Source organism: Pteropus medius, unplaced genomic scaffold, assembly GCF_902729225.1.
Source record: "Pteropus medius unplaced genomic scaffold, Ma_sr-lr_union100, whole genome shotgun sequence".
Classification (NCBI taxonomy): Eukaryota; Metazoa; Chordata; class Mammalia; order Chiroptera; family Pteropodidae; genus Pteropus; species Pteropus medius.
The window spans coordinates 8,325,965-8,347,678 of NW_024349519.1; the positions used below are offsets into that span (position 1 = coordinate 8,325,965).

The 21,714-nt window shown below is 35.6% G+C and overlaps 1 protein-coding gene across 1 annotated transcript in view; it reads left to right on the forward strand.

Annotated features, from left to right (window-relative positions):
• LOC120618278 (maltase-glucoamylase, intestinal-like) overlaps nucleotides 1–21,714 on the forward strand; it is a 190,603-nt gene that overhangs the window by 102,476 nt on the left and 66,413 nt on the right. The window contains exons 3-4 of the mRNA XM_039882321.1: nucleotides 15,031–15,230; nucleotides 20,068–20,587. Of these exons, the coding sequence (XP_039738255.1) occupies nucleotides 15,158–15,230; nucleotides 20,068–20,587 (593 nt within the window). The 5' untranslated portion in view covers nucleotides 15,031–15,157. The remainder of the gene's footprint in view (nucleotides 1–15,030; nucleotides 15,231–20,067; nucleotides 20,588–21,714) is intronic.

Genomic DNA, 21,714 nt, shown 5'->3' on the forward strand with positions numbered 1-21,714 from the left:
ACATTGTAAAATTGATTTTAAAATATTAAGCCAGTGTATGCTCAGAAATGCATTCATTTTAACCTGGGAGTGTCAACATATATAATTTTTTAAGACTGTCTTTCACATTACTAGTTACTTGTGTTTTCATTGGTAGATATGATCATTTGAAAACTCACTGAGCTGAGTCTTGGGAAAATATAGGGTTTAGATATTTTTAGGTGGTTCTTCAACAGCCCTATGAGGTTATTATATGAAGAAGAAATAAAAAAACAAAGACTGAAAATCCCTGGAAACTATATTCAGTGTTACTTACTTCTTCTTGCTTTTTTTTGGTAATTAACTTGGATAGATTTTTATGTGAATTATGATGTGCATTGAGGCCAGATCTAACTTTAGGTATTTGCATGGTTTAATAGAATTGAGCAGTACTTAACACATGAATCTGAAAAATGAAGTGACCCATTCACTGAGTACAAAGACAAAGAGAAGAAAATAAAAATGAAAAAGCATGGAGTCACCCAGGGTACAAAGTTTTCAGATATCTAGGCTTCCCTCCTCTTGAAATAGATGCCACTAAAAAAAGACAATGTTTAGGTTCGTCCCTGCCAATCATACTGCTACCCAGGTGTCTGGTTCTGAGCTGAACGGAGGAGCAGTGTTGGGTCTCCAAGCATCTTCCTCACGGGATGTGTGAAACACGCCAACAGGACCAGCCTCTATCTCACCCTAGGACTCAGATCTTTTCATAACGTGGAGCTCCTGTCCAGAGAAGAGCCAACTTCTTCCTCCCTGGTCCCTCTTCCATTAAGATATTACTTCCCAGGCTGGAAGTTCATCTCTTTTTTGCTTATAGCCTCCTTAGAGCCAAGCAAAGGAGGTATATGTGGGGTGCATGTGAATGGAGGGGGGAATATCCAATGTTTTTATTCAACATTCTCTTACTTTTTAAAATATTTAAAAATTAAGTTTATTGGGGTAACATTGGTTAATACAATTACATAATTTTCAGGTATACATTATAATTCGACATCTGTATATTCTGTTGTGCGTTTACCACCCAAAGTTCAGTTTCCGTCAGCTACCATATATTTGATCCCCTTTACCCACTTCACCCCTCTCCCTACCCCCTATATTTGACCCCTTTTAACTGTCTACCTCCCCCTTCTTCGCCACCCCCTACCCTCTGGTAACCACTAGTCCATAGTCCATGTCCATGAGTCTCTGTTTGTTTGTCCTGTTCATTTGTTGCTTTTAAGTTTATATCCCACATATAAGTGATATCATGTGATTTTCAACTTTTTCTGTCTGGCTTATTTCGCTCAGCATGATTACCTTGAGGTCCATCCATGTTGTCGCAAATGGCAGTATTTCATCTCTTCTTATGGCTGAGTAATAGTCCATTGTATATATGTACCACAGCTTCTTTAGCCAATCTATCGTAGGACACTTTGGTTGCTTCTGCATCCTGGCCACCACGAATAATGCTGCTATGAACATCAGTATGCAAGTATCTTTTTGGATATGGGTTTTCAAATCTTTGGGGTGAACACCCAGTAGAGGGATTACTAGATCATATGGTAGATCAATTCTTAGTCTTTTGAGGAACCTCTATACTGTTTTCCATAGTGGCTGTACCAGTTTGCAGTCCCACCAGTAGTGTATGAGGGTTCCTTTTTCTCCGCATCCTCTCCAACATTTGTTATTACTTGTTCTATTAATTATAGCTATTCTAACAGGTGTGAGGTGGTATCTCATTATGGTTTTGATTCACATTTCCCTAATAGCTAGCGATGTTGAGCATCTTTTCATATATTTGTTGGCCATTTATATGTCCTCTATGGAAAAGTGTCTCTTCAGGTCCTCTGCCCATCTTTTGATTGGATCATTTGTGTTTTTTTGGTTGTTATTGAGTTGTATGAGTTCTTTGTATATTTTGGATATTGGGCCCTTATTGGAGGTGTTGCTTGCAAATAAATTTTCCTGTTTAGATGGTTGTCTCTTTGCCTTGTTGATGGTTTCTTTTGCTGAGCAGAAGCTTTTTAGTTTGATGTAGTCCCATTCATTTATTTTTGCTTTTACTTCCTTTGCCTTTGAGGTCAAATTCATAAAATCCTCTTTAAGTCCAAGGTCCTTGAGTTTCTTTCCTATGTTTTCTTCTATGCATTTTATTGTTTTAGGTCTTATATTCAGGTCCTTAATCCATTTTTGAGTTAATTTTGGTGTGTGGTGATAGACAACAGTCTAGTTTTATTCTTTTGCAGGTGGCTTTCCAGTTTTCCCAGCACCATTTTCTTATTCTTAATAAAGCAGGAGAATAAAGGACTTGTAGATTTGTTGGAAGAATAATTGTCAGAGGAGAAAAATTTCAGAGTGAACTCCACTGACTTAATTCATTAATTCATTCATTGTATAAACTTGCGTTGAGATTACAAATCTTTGCTAGGCTCGGGAACAATACAAAGATCTAGTAACAAGTAAGTCTCCTCAAGGCACTTATGGATGAAGTCAACAGGTGGTAGGTATGCAAACAGGCAATTACAATAGTTAATATCTCTAACAGAGGAAGTAAATGTTGCCTTGTATAAAGAACAAACACCTTTATACAGAATGGGCTGATAATGGGATGATGAACAGGGTTTTGTAGAGGGGCAAGGAAATCTAACACTGGTAAGGTGGTATGAGCAGCTCTGGCTAAAGACAGACAAATCACACTGTGTTTGGGAAACTGTGAGCAATTTGATGTGATTGAAGTATAAAGTGAGAAGAGGGAGGGGGTGCTGAGAGGGAAGGGTAAAGGTAAAGAAGACAACAAGAAAGACTTTGTAGGTGATACTGCTGAGCTGAAGCTTTATCCTTAGGAAGTGAGATGCTATTGTGTGATTTTAACTTAGGGGGTCTTAAGATCAGAGGTGCATTTTAGGAAGATCATCTGTCAGTAGTGTGCAGGGATGGAGGAAGGTGTCAGGATGATGGTTGGTTGGAGGGTAGATTAGGAGCCCGAGAGAAAAATAAACATCTGTCAAAGGGCAAAGATAGAGGGATAGAAAGAAAAGGTATTTAGATGGTAGAACTGACTGGATTTGGTACCTCATTAGATGTAGCTAATGAGGATGAAAAAAAAAAGTCCAGGATAAGTGTCAGGTTTCTGGCTTGGCTAATGGCATTCTTAATCTTTCATTCATGAAAATAGGGAATGCAGAGTGTTATGGACTGAATTGTGTATCCCTCCCACCCCCAAATCCATACTTTAAAGCCATAACCCCAATATGATCGTATTTCTAAATTTGGCCTTTAAAGAGGTAATTAAGGTTAAATGAGGCCATAAGGGTAGAGTCCTAATCCAATACAACTAGTATCCTTAAGAAGAGGAAGAGATACGCGCCCCCACACTCCCCCACTCTCTGAAACCATGTGAGGACACAGGGAGAAGTTGGTAGTCTGCAAGCCAGTAAGAGAGGTCTCTCTGGAAACCAACCCTAGTGGCACCTTGATGTTGCAGCCTCCAGAGCTATATCTGTTATTCAAGGCACCCAATGTGTGGTATTTTGTTATGGCAGGCTAAGATAACTAATGCATAAGGCAATGTAGTAAGTTTAAGTGTGAGGTTCCTTTCTGAAACATTTGAATCAATCTGAAGTTCTTTTGGAACAACTAAGGGAAAATTTCTAGTAAGCAGATGAATATATATGAGTTATGGGTTGGAGTTAAAATTTGGGAATCATTGGAGAATGTACATAGTGGCTAAGCCTTGAAAATGGATGAGATGATTCCCAAGTTCACATGCATATTCATTCATTCATTCATTCATTCATTCAACATATAATTAGTGACTCGTTAACATTCCAGGAATTCTTCTGTGCACCTCGAGTGAACAAAATAGTGATCTGCAAGCCTCCAGGGCTTGAAGACAGTATATAGTCACTATGTTATAAAAGTAAATTATATAGAATGTTAGAATATAAGAAATGACATGGAATAAAATAAAGTAGACTTGAGCAAGAGGGATTGGGTTTGTGGGTTGAGATAGGGTAGAGATTGCAGTATTTTATAGGATGGTCCAGTAAAAGTGATTTGAAAGAGAGGGTGAGATAGCAAGTGCTTATGTGAGTGAAGAGCATTCCAAGCAGAGAACAAGTGGTACAAGGGTTTAAGGCAAGGTCGTGTTCAGGGATCATCAGGTAGGCCAGTGTGGCTTGAGTGGAGTGAGAATAATGATGGTAGATGAACTCAGAGATTAGGGCTGGAGTAGATGTTCAGATCAAAGCTCTATGTAGGCCAAGGACTTTGACTTTGACTCTAAGTCAACTGTAATGTCATTGGGAATTTTAAATAGAGTATGATGATATCTGACTTAACATTTTAAAAAGATCGTTCTGGCTGCTTTGTTGAGAATGCATACGGTAAAGCAGAAAGCGTTAGACTGTTAGGAGGCTATTTCAGAGTTCTGAGTGACTAAATTCTGGATATATTTTGAAAGTAGAGCAGACAAAAGTTGGATTGGTAGCATTTAAAAGAAAGGGAGGAGTCAAGGATGGTCCCAAGTTTCATAGCCTTATCATCAAGAAGTATGTTGCCTGTACTGAAATAAAAGTCTTTTGTTGTTGTTTGTTTGTTTGTTTTTTGGTGGAGCAGGGAATGGGAAGAAAAGAGGTATTTTGGGGGATTGGTAAGTTCGAAGTGACTATTCCACATCCAGGTGCAAATGTGGTGAAGGTAGTTGGATTTGAGTTCAGACTTAAGGAAGAAGTCTGTTCTGGAGATATAAATTTGTAAGTTGTTCGTACATACATGGTCTTTAAAGCCATAAGACTGGATGAGAGATTATGGATTGAGAAAAGAAGAAGGCCAAGGCATGAGTCCTGGGGTACCCTAATTGTAAGAGTTTAAGGAGAAGAAGTAGAAAACTGCTAGGAGATTAAAGGCTGGGACCAGTAAGATAGAAGGAAAATGAAGAAAGTGTGTGTCCCAGAAGCTGAGTGAAGGAATCATGAAGAGGAGGAGGGAGTGATCAACTGTGCCACCTGCTGCTGATGTCAGTTATGATAATAACTGAGACAGAGACTCCCAAACTTCTTGGTTCTTGTCACCCTTAGTGTCTCAACACATTTGTATGGCCATCCTAGGCTAAAAGAAATACCAAATAGTTTTACTTATTCAGTGGCCTTGCCCAAACGACTTAATAAATATTTGTGTCCTATCAACTTAGGAAAGTTGAAAACCTAAGACATTTATTTTTCCTAAATTATATTCCCTAAATATTAGGGAAAAACCCTAATATTTAATTTCATTCTGAAATAACCACAGTTACGTTCTAATGGGATGTGTGTGTCTGTTGGGCACTACACAACTTCTAAACCTTGGAATCTCTTTGGTCGTCAGCACACTCATGTCCTGTTCCATGTTGATTTTTGCAGTGATTACTTTTTATTGCAACAAACACCAAAAACCCAGCTTTGCAAAAGTATGACATCAATGAAGGAGAGCAGTGCAGTCTACCGTTGAAACTGTGAACTAACTTGAACTAGTACTTTGTGCTGTGTTTGAGAGATGTGTTTCCTTTGAAGTTTTAAAATATCCCCTGAGGCCCTGTGAGTTTGCTGTGGTGCTTCAGGGAGCCTTGGAATACAGTATGAGATCTGAAGCACTGAGAAATGACTGTGAGCATTTCAGTGGGAGTCAGAGACAGGGGGACTGAATATTTTGTTATCCAAACAGGGATAGCAAATATAAAAATGAAAAGGAGCACTATCATTATTAAGTTGTAAAAACTGGAGAAAACTCAAGTTGTTTGGGAAATGGAGCTATTTAGTTACCTAGCATATTAGGTGGAATAGTAGAGTGAAACCCTGGTCTGAGTAGCTTTAAGAAAGAATGGGAGAAGAGATATTGAAGACAGTACTGAAGAAAACTGGGAGCTGAGAACTTAGCCTTGTATTTTTGGAACTGATGGAGGAAGAGAGAACGAAATGGTAGGAAGAGAGAAACAGGCAAACCAAAGGAGAAGAAAATTGCAGGGTGACCATGTTTAATCATATCAAATACAAAATAAGCAAAAATAAAATAATAATAACTAAAATGTATACATTGGATATACAAGCAACATAAGAAGCTTTTGAGGAACTGTGAGAGTTAAGCCAGCATTCAGTGGAGTAAGGCATGTAGAATGGGAAAGAACAGCAAAGTAGATTTCACTTTCTGGAAGAGATGGCTAGGCCACTTGCTAGAGAGGTTACATGGAATAGGGCTGAATTATTTTAGAATGCAAGAGATTTGAGAATCATCTAACATTTCTGTTTTTAAACGTTTGGTAGGATGTGATCTCTCATCTTTGTAACTGCTTTGTAACTTTTAAAAGTGCTTATGATCATTGACTTTATTCCCGTGGGAAGAAAAACCTTAGAAACATTTCAAGGACCATTTAAACTCTCATCTCTTCCTCAGTACTTTCGGAAATCCTCTGAGATTTACTCTATTTCATTTTTTCTTTTCTTGAAACTTGATCATTTTTGTTTTTGTGTTTAGTCCTTAGCTGATCTCTTATTTTCAGAGTGCATGTCTGGCCTTACCAGTAACTGTAAACGTTCTGAATTGGGACCCTCCCGGTCCACATCAGGCATGTTCCAACCTCAGACTCTTGCGCAGGCTGTTTACAAGGACTCCCTTCCTCCCAGCTTCAGATCTGAGCACAGATGTCCCCTTCTTAATGCAGCCTGCCCTGGACACACCTGTGTAAATTGCAACCCTCTCTTTCCTCATCCCAGTACCCGTATCTCACTTACCCTTACTCTGCTCCATTATTTTGCTATAGCATTTTCAACTCCTGACATATCACTACTTATGTTTAATGCTCATTTTCTGCCTTCTTCCAAATAGAACATAACCTTTACCATAGCAGAGATTTTATTTTATTTTTGGGGGGGTGTGAGGGGTGAGAGGATGGGGGTCTGTAATGTTCATTGATGAATCCTGAAGGCCTAATACTAGAAGATGCTTGCTAAATGAACAAATTTGTTCTTTATGCATCTTCTTCAGTGCAATCTCATCTGTGGCCTCAATAAGTCCTTCTTAATTTCAAAGAACTGACTTATATTGGTTCAAAATCTTAAAAGTTCCATAAGTTCCCAAAGCAGTGACAATTACTTCTTTTATCCTTCAGTGCCAGAACACATTTTTCTGTCTAGATTGGCTAGTCAAAGCTTTTTCTTTTTTTTCAAGCCTTGAATGAAATGTTTGTTGAAATTACATTGACCGCTTTTGTATTCCACATTTTTATTTAGAATTTCTTTAATTGATTTTATCTTTTTATTTGTCTCTCTTTTGTTCCCATATACTTTTAATACAGCTTGCTGCCTCACAATTCTGTTTGATGATACTGGCTTAAAAAATAGAAAACGGATTTTTCTTTTCCTCAAAGAATTGAAAACTTTCCTCTTTTACTATAAGGGGTATACAGGAAAAATACAAGTATGACTTCAAAGCTATGACTAAGAATCAGCATGAACTTTTCTTTTTATAGAAAAGAAAAGTTGGAAAAGTTGAGCTCAGAAGCATTGTTTGCTGTAGTTGAATCAAGTGAAACTACGTGAAAAATAAAAGCTGTCAACAGTCTTACAGAGAAAATGAATTTTGCTCTTTCATATAAAAAAGAATGCCCTTTCACCTTTATTTTTAAAATGTGCTGAGGTGAGGTAAACAGAATCTATTTTTTGCCATCAAAAATTTCTATTTCTGTCTGATATTTTCCCCAGTCAATAGAAATCTGTAGGACACTGCAACCGAAATTATTAGCATTAATATGCAAAAGTGCTTAAACCTCTTCTCTATGATAGATACTGATTTTAAGAATTGGATTTAATCTGTTTGCACTTTCACTTCCTTGGTTTATTTCCGGTTTTTATTTATAGTTTACTAACACATTAAATTATTTCGTGGTTTTGGTTTTGTGTATATATAATATTTTAATTATATTAAAAAATGAACCACCTGATATGTTTACTGCCTGCTGACCTCCTTTCAGTCACTGGCATAAGCATAATTTAGATGCTGTCAGACCCCTTCATCAATAGGGCAGATTAGGCAGCATGTTCAGGCACTGAATGTATGTCCTTTACAGGCTTCAGAGTCCCGTAGGTCAGCCCATTGCTTTTTCCTGTTTAATTAATAGACTTTATTTTTTAGAGCAATTTTAGATTCACAGCAAAATTAGCAGAAAGTACAGAAAGTTCCCATATACTTCCGTCCCTCCTTCACACACACACACACACACACACACACACACACACACACACACACACACATACACACACACAGCCTGCCCTACCACCGACATCCCACACCAAGAGTGGTACATTTGTTATAACCGATGAAACCTACATTGATACATTATTAGCCATCCATATTTAACAATAGGGTTCATTCTTTGTATTGTACATTTTATAGGTTTTTACAAATGTATAATGACATGTATTCACTATTAGAGTATCATACAGAATAGTTTCCCTTACTTAAAAATCCTATGTTCTGTCTGTTCGTCCCTCTCTCCCAAACCTCTGGCAACCACTGATTTTTTTACTATCCCCATAGTTTTGGCTTTTCAAGAATGTTGCATAGTTGGAATGATACAGTATGTAGCCATTTCAGCTTGGCTTCTTTTACTTAGTAATATGCGTCTAAGTTTCCTCCATGTCTTTTCATGGCTTGGTAAATTATTTCTTTTTAGCACGGAATGACATTCCATAGTCTGGATGTACCAGAGTTTATCCATTAACTAATTGAAGGGCATCTTGGTTGTTTCCAAGTTTTGGCAATTATGAATAAAGCTGCTATAAACATCCATGTGCAGGCTTTCGTATGGACATGTTTTCATATCCTTTGGATAAATACCAAGGAACACTATTGCTGGATCATATCGTAAGGATATTTTAGTTTTTGTCAGAAACTGTCAAGCTGTCTTCCAAAGTGGCTGTACCAATATGCGTTCTCACCAGCAATGAATGAGAGTTTCTGTTGCTCCACATCCACACCAGGGTTTGGTGTCGTATTTGCTTAGCTAAACTGATATCTTTTGTTTGAATTAATGTCTTCTCACTTTATTGTAGCTTTGCTTGACTTTCACACATATATGTGAATTGCCTGCCCTAGTGAGAAATTTCACTGAATGACATCCCTGAAAGTATCAAGTTCTCACTTCAGCTGATAAAGTGCTTAATTAATAAAGGTGCTAATGGCAATTTCTTTTTGTAAAACACTGAATGCTGTACAGCCTTTCACCAGACTAGAAAATAATCTTCCTTTTTTTCCATTGCAACTCTTTCTCGTTACCTAATAAGTCTACCTTTTAAAAGTCTTTTCCTTAATAGTTTCTGGCTAGAGGTCATTGACATAAAAACCTTTGGTGAATCCTATTTTTTAAGGATTTATTTTTTATATACCCCAATTGTACTTTATATATACTGACTGTTTTACTGCTTCTAGGATTTCTAACCAAGGATTGGAAAAGCAATACTAAAACAAAGTAACTTTCTCAATAAAAATACTTATTTTCTGTTTTTGTGGTTAGAAATTAGAAATACATTTGTATTTTTTCAAAATGTACATTCAGAGAAAATTATACACACGAATTTACAAATTTGGAAAATTGTAAACTATACTAAACCCTGCTTTTGGTTAAAGATGTATTATAAATATTTCTCAAGTTATTAAAAAGTATTTACAGACAGATTTTAATAGCAAAATCATCTTTCATATTATTGCACCATAATCTATTTAGCTATTCTCTTGCTGTTGGATATTTGGTAATTTCAATTTTTACTCTGATACTATTGTGATAAAAACAAAAACATTTCTTTAGAGCCTCTCTACTGAGGTAGACAAATGAGCCCCTTGCAGTGTGCACTATTGGGGAAAAAAGTGAGTGTTCTGGAATGTCACTGTAGTCACACTTTGGGGCTAGTATTTTTTTTTTTTTTTTTTTTTTGGTTAAGGTGAAACATGGTTGAGAGGCACACTCATTTGGACTCATGTGACTTGGCAAGAATTTGTTTAGCAGACTGTCTCTTACTATGTCCTACTACCAAAAATGAGGCAGTAGAACATGGAATTGGTAATTGCGATTGGGGGAAAGTTTTGAAACTTTCGTTACCCCATCATAGATGGGGCAGTTAAGTCTCCAAGGAGGGACTTTGGGTAAACACAAAGGTGGGTGTTTGAAATGGAGGATTAGAGAGACACTGTTGGAAAATAAATGTATCTTTAATGTTTAAATATAACAACTATGATGTGAATGATTGGAAAACCAAGTAGACTTTTAACTTGAACATCAGCGACTGTCAGTATTATAAGTTTGCAATATTCATGGCTCTAATTAACTCTTAGTATTAGTTATCCTGCAGGTGAAAGTAAATATTTTTTGGTTCACCAGGTGTTACCTTTCTATTAAGATGAATAAAAATATACTCAATTAGTTTGTAAACATTTAGATGATGTGATGGGTAAGCTGGAAGGTGGCTTCAGTGGGAGGAATATTGCCAAATAGGTATACTTTTCTCCTAGCTTCCTGTTCCTGGTGTCACTAAATACATTTTGACTTAAAAAAGCATTTGACTCCCTGTTACATAAAGTTTTCTTTGGAGAATGATCCTGAATGAGTTCTGTGAATGATTTGACTCAGAAAAGGGAAATATCAGGATGGTTGGTTAAAGTTTGACTGAAACTCAGTAAAATGAATATTTTTTTCCTGTGCCTGGGGACAGTATATTAAAATATCAGTCTAGAAGGGACATTGCTAAGTTTGGAAAAGTGAAATGGAACATGTTCAATGGGACCTTGCAGGACCGTTCTCCCAGGGAGCCTAAGTTCTGGTGGTGATTCCCTCCTTTCCTCCTTCCCTCCCTCCTTCTTTCATAAATGCTCCCACTATCAAGGTGCGAGTGTGGTTCAAGAGGAGTTAAGTAACTTTTCAGTTAGATTTTTTCAGTAACATATTTAAGTAAAATGTTAAGCTGACACCTTTGTCTTTATGTTGCTTTCAGCAGATGGGGTTCATGAAAAGCACAGTTTATCCCAGTGTGCTGCAGGAAGAGCAGCTCAGTACTAAACTAAGTAGCACTGGGGAGGTGGAGGGTTGCGGGGTGGGGAAGATGAGTGCTGAAAACTGGGTTGCTGGCGAACTTGCCGTTCTTGTTAATGACTCTCAGATCCATGTACTTTTGTTGCCCTTATGCTCTTTCTTTCAAAAGTATGAAAGTGACTGACGGGATATACTTCAGAAAAAGTATTAAAAAAAGTAAAAGAACAGCAAACATTCCAGTAGATTTTTTGCTGAAAGTTAAATGTTGTGATTTGTCTCTTCTACTCAATAGTACCTCCTTATCAGGTCAGTATAAGATAAATGTGAACTGTGTTAGGATGCGTTTGTACCTTCTTAAAAGGATGTTCTATTATATCCGTCTATTCCTCTCTGTTTTCCCTGCATTGGAAATTTGGAATGGAATTTGTAATTCATGTTAGTGATATAGCCCCTTCTTCAGCTAGGAATTGACAAAGGATGACAGTTTACTTTCAATCTATGTCATTTATTTTTATTTGATAAAATAATTGACACATTTGAAGAGAATTCAACAAACATACAAAGGATATCAACAGCTTTAGCCTGCCGCTATAACTGAAATGTAAAGGTGATAGGAAAACACTAAGTGTGAAATGAAGAGTCTGTCTAAAAATACATTGATGTCTTATTACTAGAACCCATTTAAAGCCCCTGAGTGTTACTAGACAGAGCTGTGCCTTGTGGATGAGTTGGTCTTCTGTGCCCTCCCACTGCTCCCAGGAAGTACCCATTCATGGCACTTATCACCCTGCTTGATCTGTGAGGGCAGGATTTGTGTTGTGTCCCCAGTATCTAGGCAACATCAGCCCCATAGTAGATGTTCAGTAAATATTTTTTGAAAGAATAAATATACCTTTCATAAATTTGTTTTCTGAGAAGAAATCATATCCCTAGGAAATATCCATAATGGAAACTATATAAATGTTATGAAGAGGATTTTTAAGTTATGTAATAGTCTGGAAAAGGGAAATGTGTGTACGCATGTGCATATGTATTGGACTGATCATATTATTAACATGAATATGACAAATAAAATGCTGTCACCTATCAGATTTCTCATTTCTCCATCACCAAGTCACTGGTATATTAAGGATAAATTTTGAAGCGATTCCTGATATAGCTCTGACATTCTTTCCTCATATTTGTTGTATTGTGAGATCCAGCTATTTTCCTCATTAGACTATCTCCTGAATATTCCACTTCAATATCTTTCTTATTTAGATTTAATATCCAGAATGCTCTCACAAGCAGGTTTTTCTACTTAATACGCTGAACCGTAGAAATTGATGGATGTTTCTGATCTATATGTCAATGTGAAAAATGAGAGATGTGACATATTAGGATTTCTGTTTATATATGCTTAAAATAGAACTTCACTGTTAACTTGTATAAAAAATATGATGCTTTATATAATCAGCATAATCTGTTGATGAGGTTGTCACAAAGAAGTGATTATAATCAAGTTAGTAAACATGTACCACAGTAAATATTTAAGATGTTAAATTTTTATTTTAATTGGAATTTTAAGATAAATTATTTTAATAAACTTTCGGGGAGAGATCTGATTTGTCCTTAGGCTTTCATATTATGAACAGTGATTTAAAACAGTCTACAAAGCTTACAAAACCATGCAATTTTTTATCCTAAGGAATTAGAGAGGTTATTGCAACTAAGGATGATCATAGCATAAATTTCTTTTTACGCATCTGGTCCTCTTTTTGAATGTGTAAAGCAAATGGAAATAATTAAAATATGTAAATACAGATGGGAATTTTAAGTATACCTGTTGGATAAAGAACATTAATATATGTTATGCATAATTTGCTATCCAACAGAAAGTATTATATGAGCTAAATAGTTATTGGAATTTTAAGTTTATCACAGCAAATTTGAACACATTTTCTTATTACTCTTATAATTTTCTTATACTCTTATTACAAATTACCATTATTTTGGTTTGTTTTTAAAAACTTAGTTACAATTTATACATATGCAATACCATATATGCAAGTAATATTTCTAGGCATTTTTCTGAATTTCAGCCAATAATGCAGATTTCAAAAATTCTTTTTTGAAAACACATTAAGTTTGACCCTAGCACAGACTTAAAATTTTAGTAAACTATGTGCTGCGTATAACTGTATAGTAAGTGTTATTGACCATTTCTTACTTAGTCACACTGAGAATAAATCATTTTAAGATTTTCTTGTATCTAAGATTTTTCCCATTATGTCTGAATTTTAAATATTCTCTCATTTTCCCTATAGAGACAAATTTGTTGTATGTCATGTCTTACTTTTTGATTCATGAATATAGATACCACAGATATATAAGAACTTGACAATTTTTTAAGTGTATGGAATATTTTTTCATGTAGTTTATTGCATTTTCTAATATACATAATTGGAAAATGGCTAAAATTCAAGCTCCTTTACTTCATCTGTACTATCTACAGGGACGTTTTACATTAACCATGTGAAAAGTCATGCTTCAAAGTTGAAAGTTTCTGATAAAAATGTGGGCCACAGTTTCTCAAGGGTTCTGGTTGGGTCTTTCTCAGATGAAAAAATAAATGTGATTAGTTTATCAACAAAAATATTCAAGTGGATGATAAATGCAAATGCTCTACTTATTGGATTTTTCAATGTCTGTAGCCTATGGGAGCATAATTCATTTAGAGAATCTATCTTCTCTGTCCTATCTTTGTAACCAAGGACTCAGGTTTGTTAAGGCTTTTGATTGCCAGCAGGAATTCAAAAAGGGAAAACAGTACAATGATGTAGTCAACGTGCAGATTTCTGTCCATGCATACTTTGGCAGCCCCATTTAAATCATGGAGATGTGGTACAGCTTTCGTTCAGATCTGGGCCCTGCTCTTTGATGCTGGAATTCTGAACTCCTTTATTCCATTCTGAATTCCGCTGTGTCCAGGCAGAATTTATTACAAGGAACTGAGTTCTTGGCAAGCTACCAGTAGAAGTATCACTACATTTGACAACAGATTCAGTTTCCCACTTAAGGTGATTAAGATATTCTCTTGTAAAAGTGTGAGAGACAAGTTTGTCTTTGCTTTTTTCCTTTCTTGTGCTTTTCACTGTTTGATGTCAACTGCCCTCCTATCTCCTCCCTTGTTACTGGATTCCTGCTGGTAATTAACTAATCCAGTCAATTATTGTAGATGGACTCATGGAAAGTCCTTTGGTTTCTCCTCTCAGGATCCTTCCTTTCCACTTAGAAAAAAGTTAAATAAGCTTTTTCTTTCCACTTTCTTAATTTAAAATTACTTCTAGTAAAAATACAGCTTCTAGCCCTTTATAACCCTAAAGCTGAGACTTTTTGGTTGGGAGAAAAATTCTCATGTTTTGTTTTGTTTGTGGATGAGAGGAACACTAGAAGATATCTTCCTAAATTTCGCCACCTATGCAGTTGCCCATTTGCTTACATGTAGGATGACTCTCTATATTGATGGGTTATAAAATTTTGTGTCTTTGGTTAACCTGAGTTGTGTTCCAGCAAATTCTTTCTCCCAACGTACTATGCTGACCCCTAGAGTATGGTGATTGAAATTTTGGGGCAGCTAGGAATAGCTTAAAGCACTGATAAAACTGGAAATTTTAAAGTCTGGAAAGAAAAAAATTGTAATTCATTTGCAAATTCTTTTACCTAGTCCTTAATTCCCTTAGTCGGCCAAAGGACCTAGGTCATGTCAAATGAGAAGCTGACTTTTCGCTGACATTTGACTTCTTATGGTAATGTTATAACTGTGATCTTCATTCCAATCCTAGGAAATAGGCAGGGCAGGTATTATATCCATTTTACAGATAAAGAAACCTTGAGTCTTAGAGGTTAAATGACACATCCAGCTACCACAGCCAACTGAGAGCTAGATTAAACTCCAGTCCACCTGTATGCTAATCTCGTGTCTCTCCATTACACGGTAGTGCCACGACCACTGGTAATCTTGTGGGAAGACTTTCAAGAAGTCGTTCTTGGCCTCATTGCTCTGTAGAAAAAATTCAAGGCCAAAACAATCTATTCCAATTGTCTTGTATAAATACTTCATATACCATGAACAAGTGTTACTTTTCTGGGACCACGAAGGCCATAAGACTCCTCTGTTTTTGTTCCATGATTCTGGCAGGTAAGTAACTTACTTTTTGATCATTTTTCCTTTAATAAAATTTTAATCAAAACTTAATACAAAAAAAAAAATCCCATGGTAAATCAACCTATCTAATTTCTAATGTTTAATATCTCTTGTCCTTGATGGTTTTCCAATTTATTAATAATAGCGATTAAATGTTTTATACCAGTTTATTGTTCTAAGCACTACATATATGTAAAACGACAGCCAGCATACCAAGAGGGATTTGCTAGCTCCTCATTGAAAATCTTTACATATATTAAGTGATTTAACTTCTCAAAATCCCATGAGGCAGGTTCCATTTCTATTCCTGTTTTGTAGATGAAAACATGGCAGTATAGCGAAGTAAAGTATTTTGTTACAGGACATAACTAGTAAGTGCTAGAACTGAGATTAGAACCTGGATAATGTGGCTCTAGGTTCATTGCAAGCCCTTAACCATGATATCTACATAGTATATATTACTATATATTCTACATTAGCTTAGTGATCAGAAGAAGGAGTTATATCAGAATGTGTAAGCTTAAGCTTTATTATTGCTATTTTAAATATGATGGAACTAAAGTTTAGAAAATTTGTGGCTTACCTAAAGTTATACAGCTCTTAAGGCACCAGAGCCATGGTCGATCCCACGAGCAAATCCCTATAGTTGGTATGGAATAAGGAAGGAGAACTCTGCAAGGATAGCAGGGCAGTCATGAGAACTTTGGTGGCAAGCAGGGGAAACCGAATGGGGAGCTCAGGTGGGCAGGATAGATAAAATAATAACGAGTACAGAATGATCCGACATACTATTGAGGATAAGCTAGAATGGTGCCTAGATATCTATGCATAAAGTTGCTTATTTAATCCTATTATTTGCTTGGTTTTAATTTTGAGAAATGAGAGTGAGATAATGGAGTTTTCTATTTGTTGGAGTTGGCATATTGTGAAAAATTATAAGGACTGATTGAATCATGTGATATAGAGCAGTGTGGTCTAACTGCAATTTCCATGCTCCTGGGCATATGTGATGTTTTTCCTAGTGGTAGGTGGATACACATAGTTTTAGAGAGGTCCTGGACATTTGTATGTATGAGTGTGTCTGTGCCTGTGGGAGAAGTATAGCATCCCTTTCTTAGAAGCATTTTTAAGTGCGTAAAGTAAAATACATAGGATTGGAGGTGAAACTAATTATTTTGAAGAATTCTTATCAAAATATTTTTTTAAAAATCGTGATACATCACTATATGTACTTCTTTATTAATGCATTAAATAACAAGATCAAGCATCTTGTCTCAACAGTGCCATAATTTGAAAATTATGGTGACTTTAAACAACATTATCAGATACACACACACACACACACACACACACACACACATACACATGATTGTAATGTGATAGAAAAATATTTGAAGTATCTGACATTTGTTTGTGATAAAGCGATGCGTACTTTGAATGCTGCTATGGTTTATTGCCTACTTCATAATTGAAGGCAGTGCTAAATTTTAGTTAGAATTAGTGGAAGTAGATATAACTTTTTTTTCCAATCAAGTTCATAGATCTCCTCATTACATTTGGTTGTTCAAGGCCATTAAGTCTCTTATTCTATAAAAGTCTCTTCTACCACCACCTTCTTTTCATGCCATTGATTTGTTGGAGAAATCAAATGATTAGTTTTGAAGGAAGTCCTATATTCTAGATTTGGCTGATTACTTTTTCATGGTGATATCATTTAAATATTCTCCTATCCACAATATTTCTTCTGTTCCATTTACTTCTTATAACTGGTGATTGGTTCTAGAGACTTGAACAGGTTCATATTCAATAATTTTTGACAAGAATACTTCACAGGTGGTACTGTGAACTTCCTATTTCATCACACCAGGAAGCACGTAATATCTCTTGTTTTCCCACTTTCAATGATGCTAAGATTTATCAGTGGATCATGTGGTGGCTGCCTGACCCCACATTACAAAGGTCTCTATCAACTTCCATTTAATGATTTTAATACCCAATGATGATCATTAACCTACATAGATTGTTTCATTAGAATTTGCAAAATAGGGTCTAATTCTATAGCTTCTTAGGCATTTACTAGTTGGGATTTAATTTTTTTAAAAAATTTTCATCATCAACTACTTGGTCATCTTGTAGTAGAGTTCATATAAGAAAGGATAATGTGTTTCTTTCTCTTTAGTTATTAATTTTATAGTGTAATCAGTATTCAGTTTTTGACTGGGCAACCACACACATACATACTATTTATCTGTGTGTCTATCCATTGGAGTGTCATTTATCTTTTGGATGCTTCAATTGTTCCATCTAATACCATTGAGAATCACTTCAAGTTGGTCGCAGGCAGATGTGATGCTTTTCTTCATTTCTTGTATATAAATATATTCTAGGCTTCTCTTACACATTTCTTATTATCCTAAATTGAGAATCAGTCATTTTTCTCCAAGGAGTCCTTTCCTTCTAATGAGGAATGGTAGTTAAAAGTCTATTGTTGATGATAGAGAACCTTCTTGCAACTGAGTTGTCATTGTTTCTAGTTTTTTCAATGGACAGAGCTAGGAAATATGCATATTTATAAAAGAGAATGATTAATCATCATTTCGTGCTAAAATTTTCAAATCAAATTAAGATTACTGAGTTTTAAATTATTTAAAAATTTTTATAGTTACCTTTTTTTCTTATGCTGAAATATTGTTTCTTAAAAATATTAACATAATTACTGGCTTTACCTACAATATATTCATAATACTTTCAAAATAACATCAATATTTATATTAACAATTAGACCACTAGATCCATGCTAAGATTTTTTTTTATGGTTTGCTCCTTGAATATATATATCATTAGAGATATAAAAATATTTGCTTTAAAGTCATTTGAGATCATTCCTTTTTTTTTGTGGACAAGCTACTAACGTGATAAACAGGTGCATCTATTTCAGTGTATATTCAACTTAACGGCAATTATTTTTAACATTTTAAAAAAATCAATTTTGTCTTCTTTAAAATTAGATTAAAATATTGACATGATTTCAAAGTAAAAATTATATAACAAGATATAGCTAAAGAACGATCCTTGTCTTCTTCAACCTGTTTCTTTTTTCCCCAATATGTAACTATTTTTGTTTTATCTTCCTACTGTTTCTATTTGAAACTATAAAGAAATAAAAATATATCTTCATATCTCCCACCCCTTTTTTATAGAAGTATAATTCGGAAACACTGTTCTAGGCCTCGTTTTTCTCCACTTAATATATTCTGGAGATCATGCTACATAATATATAGAAGTTTTCTCATTCCATTTTATGACATCCCATAGAGTCCATAATTTATTTAATCAGTCCTCTATTGAAGGACATTCGGTACATTATTTGCCATTATAAATAATGCCTCACTAGAGATAATTGTGGATCTTTGGGACAAATTCCTGGAAATAGTATTTCTGGTCAAAGAGTGAAAGTATATGTAATTTGGTAGATAGCGTCAAATTCCCTTCAATAGTCGTTGTACAATTTTGTATCCCCACCAGGCATGTACACACGAGAGTGCTCATTTCCCAAGAAGTATGTTTACTAATGTGATAGGCAATTCTGAGGCAGATGTTCTATGGACCTTAACTGCAAAAACATAGTTTAGAAATTATTTATGATAAAATAAAAAAGATCAGAATGTTGTTCTTGACTGCTATTAAACAATTGATTAAACCATGACTAAGTTTAGTTTGATTTTGGAGTCGAACAGGTGAATTGTATCTGTACTCAGATGTTTTATCCAATTTATGGGAGACAAAGATCAGTAATTTGTGAAATTGATTGTATTAGTACAGTAAAACTCTCCCAAATACCAAAAATGAGGAAAGTATCACCATCTGCAACACAAATCTAGGACTTTTTTTATATAGTTTAAATTATTTAAATTATTTAAATATTTTATTTAAATTAGTTTCAAGTATACAGAACATTGGTTAGACATCTATATAGTTCATAAAACGATCCCCCCAATTGTTCCCTCCCTCCCTAGGCCCTCTACCTAGCCTTCACATTAATGCTAACTGCATTCCCTCTGCTGTGCTCCCCCTCCCTGTGACCAACTATCAACTACTAATTTGTACTTCTTTAACCCTTCACCACATTCTCTCAGCTCCTCGAACCCCCTCTTCTCTGTCCGTCACCAAATTATCCACTATATTTGTGAGTCTGTTTTTGATTAGTTTGTTCTTTTTCATCCTTAGATTCTGCAAATAAGTGAAATCACATGGTATTTATCTTTCTCTGTCTGACTTATTTCACTCAGCATAATAACCTCTAGGTCTATTTAAAAATAGAAAGCCACAAAGAAAGAAAATGGAAAAAATGCACCAGTATTATGGCATTTTTGAGAGTCTAATATCAGATAGGAAAAAAACTGATTCATTTGAAACATGATGTTGGAGGGAGCTCAGTGGATACCCTAAACCACCTGAAAGACAAATAAGTGGGTCTTAGAGCAAATTAAGCCTGAAAACATCGCTGGAGGCAAAAATGACAAAACTGAAGTTGTCCTATTTGGGGCATGTCTTGAGAAACAGGATTCTTTAGAAAAGACGATAATGCTGAGAAAAATAGGAGGAGGCAGGGAAGAGAAAGACCAACTAGGAGATGGGACAGGTTTTTTGCTTTGCTTTGTTTTACCAAGACTGACAAATTTATAGTATAGTTTAATATCCACCAACTATTCCACTCATAATATTAGCACTTTGAGACTTTTTTTTTAAGTTCTATCAAAGTATGTTAATGATCATTATGTTTTCTAGCTATCTGTGCATTTACTTTGCCCTGTTTTCCTTCTTGGTTCAGTTCTAGTCCAGCCTGTTAGTTCAAGTTCCTGCTTAGCATCTATAGCCCCCCAACTTCGTAAAGACTGTCATCCTGATCCTGGAGCTTTCGAAGCCAGTTGTCTGGCCAGGAACTGCTGCTGGTCTCCATTGAAAACTCTAGAGATCCCTTGGTGTTTTGAGAAAGTCGATTTGTGCTCTGTGGTACCTGACTCTGAACGAATTGACTGTCATCCAGACTCCGGGGCAAATGAAGAAGCCTGTATAAGCCGCGGATGTCAATGGTGTGCCTCTGATAATGCCACTGCTCCGTTTTGCTTCTACAACTCCAAAGAAGAGGCTGCTTGTGCCACGAGATTTCCCATTCAGAAACGCATTGATTGCCATCCTCATCCAGGAGCTTCTCAAGAAGTCTGTGAAACCAAAGGTTGTTTCTGGTGTCCTACAACCATTGCCAATGTTCCCTGGTGCTTCTACCCAGCTGATGGTCCATATGGCTACACGATGAAAGATGCACCTCAAAAAACAGCTCTAGGATGGAGGTATATATTGTCTAGAACTTTTTCATTACAACTTCTAACATCTAAAATTTCTGATCCAGCCTCACGAGTTTGTTTGGTACACATATCACCTCAGAGATTACATTCTATTTTTATTTGCTATATCCTGAGGACTCTGAGCCCTCATGAATTAAAAAGCCAAAAATATATGGCTTTTTGCTTCTTAATCACTTTTACTTCTAAATCACTGTCACAACTGCCCTGTTGAAAAGTAGGTTACACCTCTCTTTCTTGTTTCTCAATCAGTTATGTGGGCCCTGCCAAATAGCCAGAAACTCGTTATTTTGTGTGCTGAAATGATTCACTGCAAACAAATTAGGCTAAGGTAACACTGTTGTCTTTATGCTATTGTGTAAATCTTTTAGAAAGAAGCTTTTTCTCCTTTTTATTGCATATTGTTTATGAAGCGTGACACAGCACTTAATTTTCAGTGAAATGATACAGAGACTTAGAATGAAAAATTGCCCTGAACAACTATTTCAGAACATCAGAAATTAAACTTTAACATCATCACAGTACTTACTCTAACAAGTACAAAAATAACTCAGTCACAAATGATATGCTTAACTTTTATAAGGAAAAAGAAATAGTCATTTTCCTTTAGTCAAGATTCTCAAGAGAAAAGCCAGATTTAATGGGTCAAGGCTCACTTAAAAAAATTTATTCCTATGCCAATACTTTTCTGGGAAATGTATAGAATGTGTAAAATCACAGCATTTACTTAATTGGAGCTCAGCAGAGTGTTCCGAAAGTTGACTTTGCCTCAATTTCTATTTGGGATTTACGAGCTATTTCCCTTTTACATTTCAAGACCAGGGCTTGAAAACTGTGTCACAATGTGTTTCCCAATTACATTTCTTACCAGGCAGTGATATAAAATTTAATGATGATGCTTAAGAGTGGGGATTTGGAGGATCATCCTCTTTAATGACGAAGACAAGAAATGACTGTTGAGACATTAGCTAGAAGCAGAATGGTGAAGTCTGGGCTGAGAACTGATTTATATCAGGACGGGACAGGGTAGTCTCAGAAATATAATGAATTCCAAACTGAAAAAAAGAGGAAAAAAATCATTACATTTTGTTATTATTGGTTTTGGACCTTGAAAG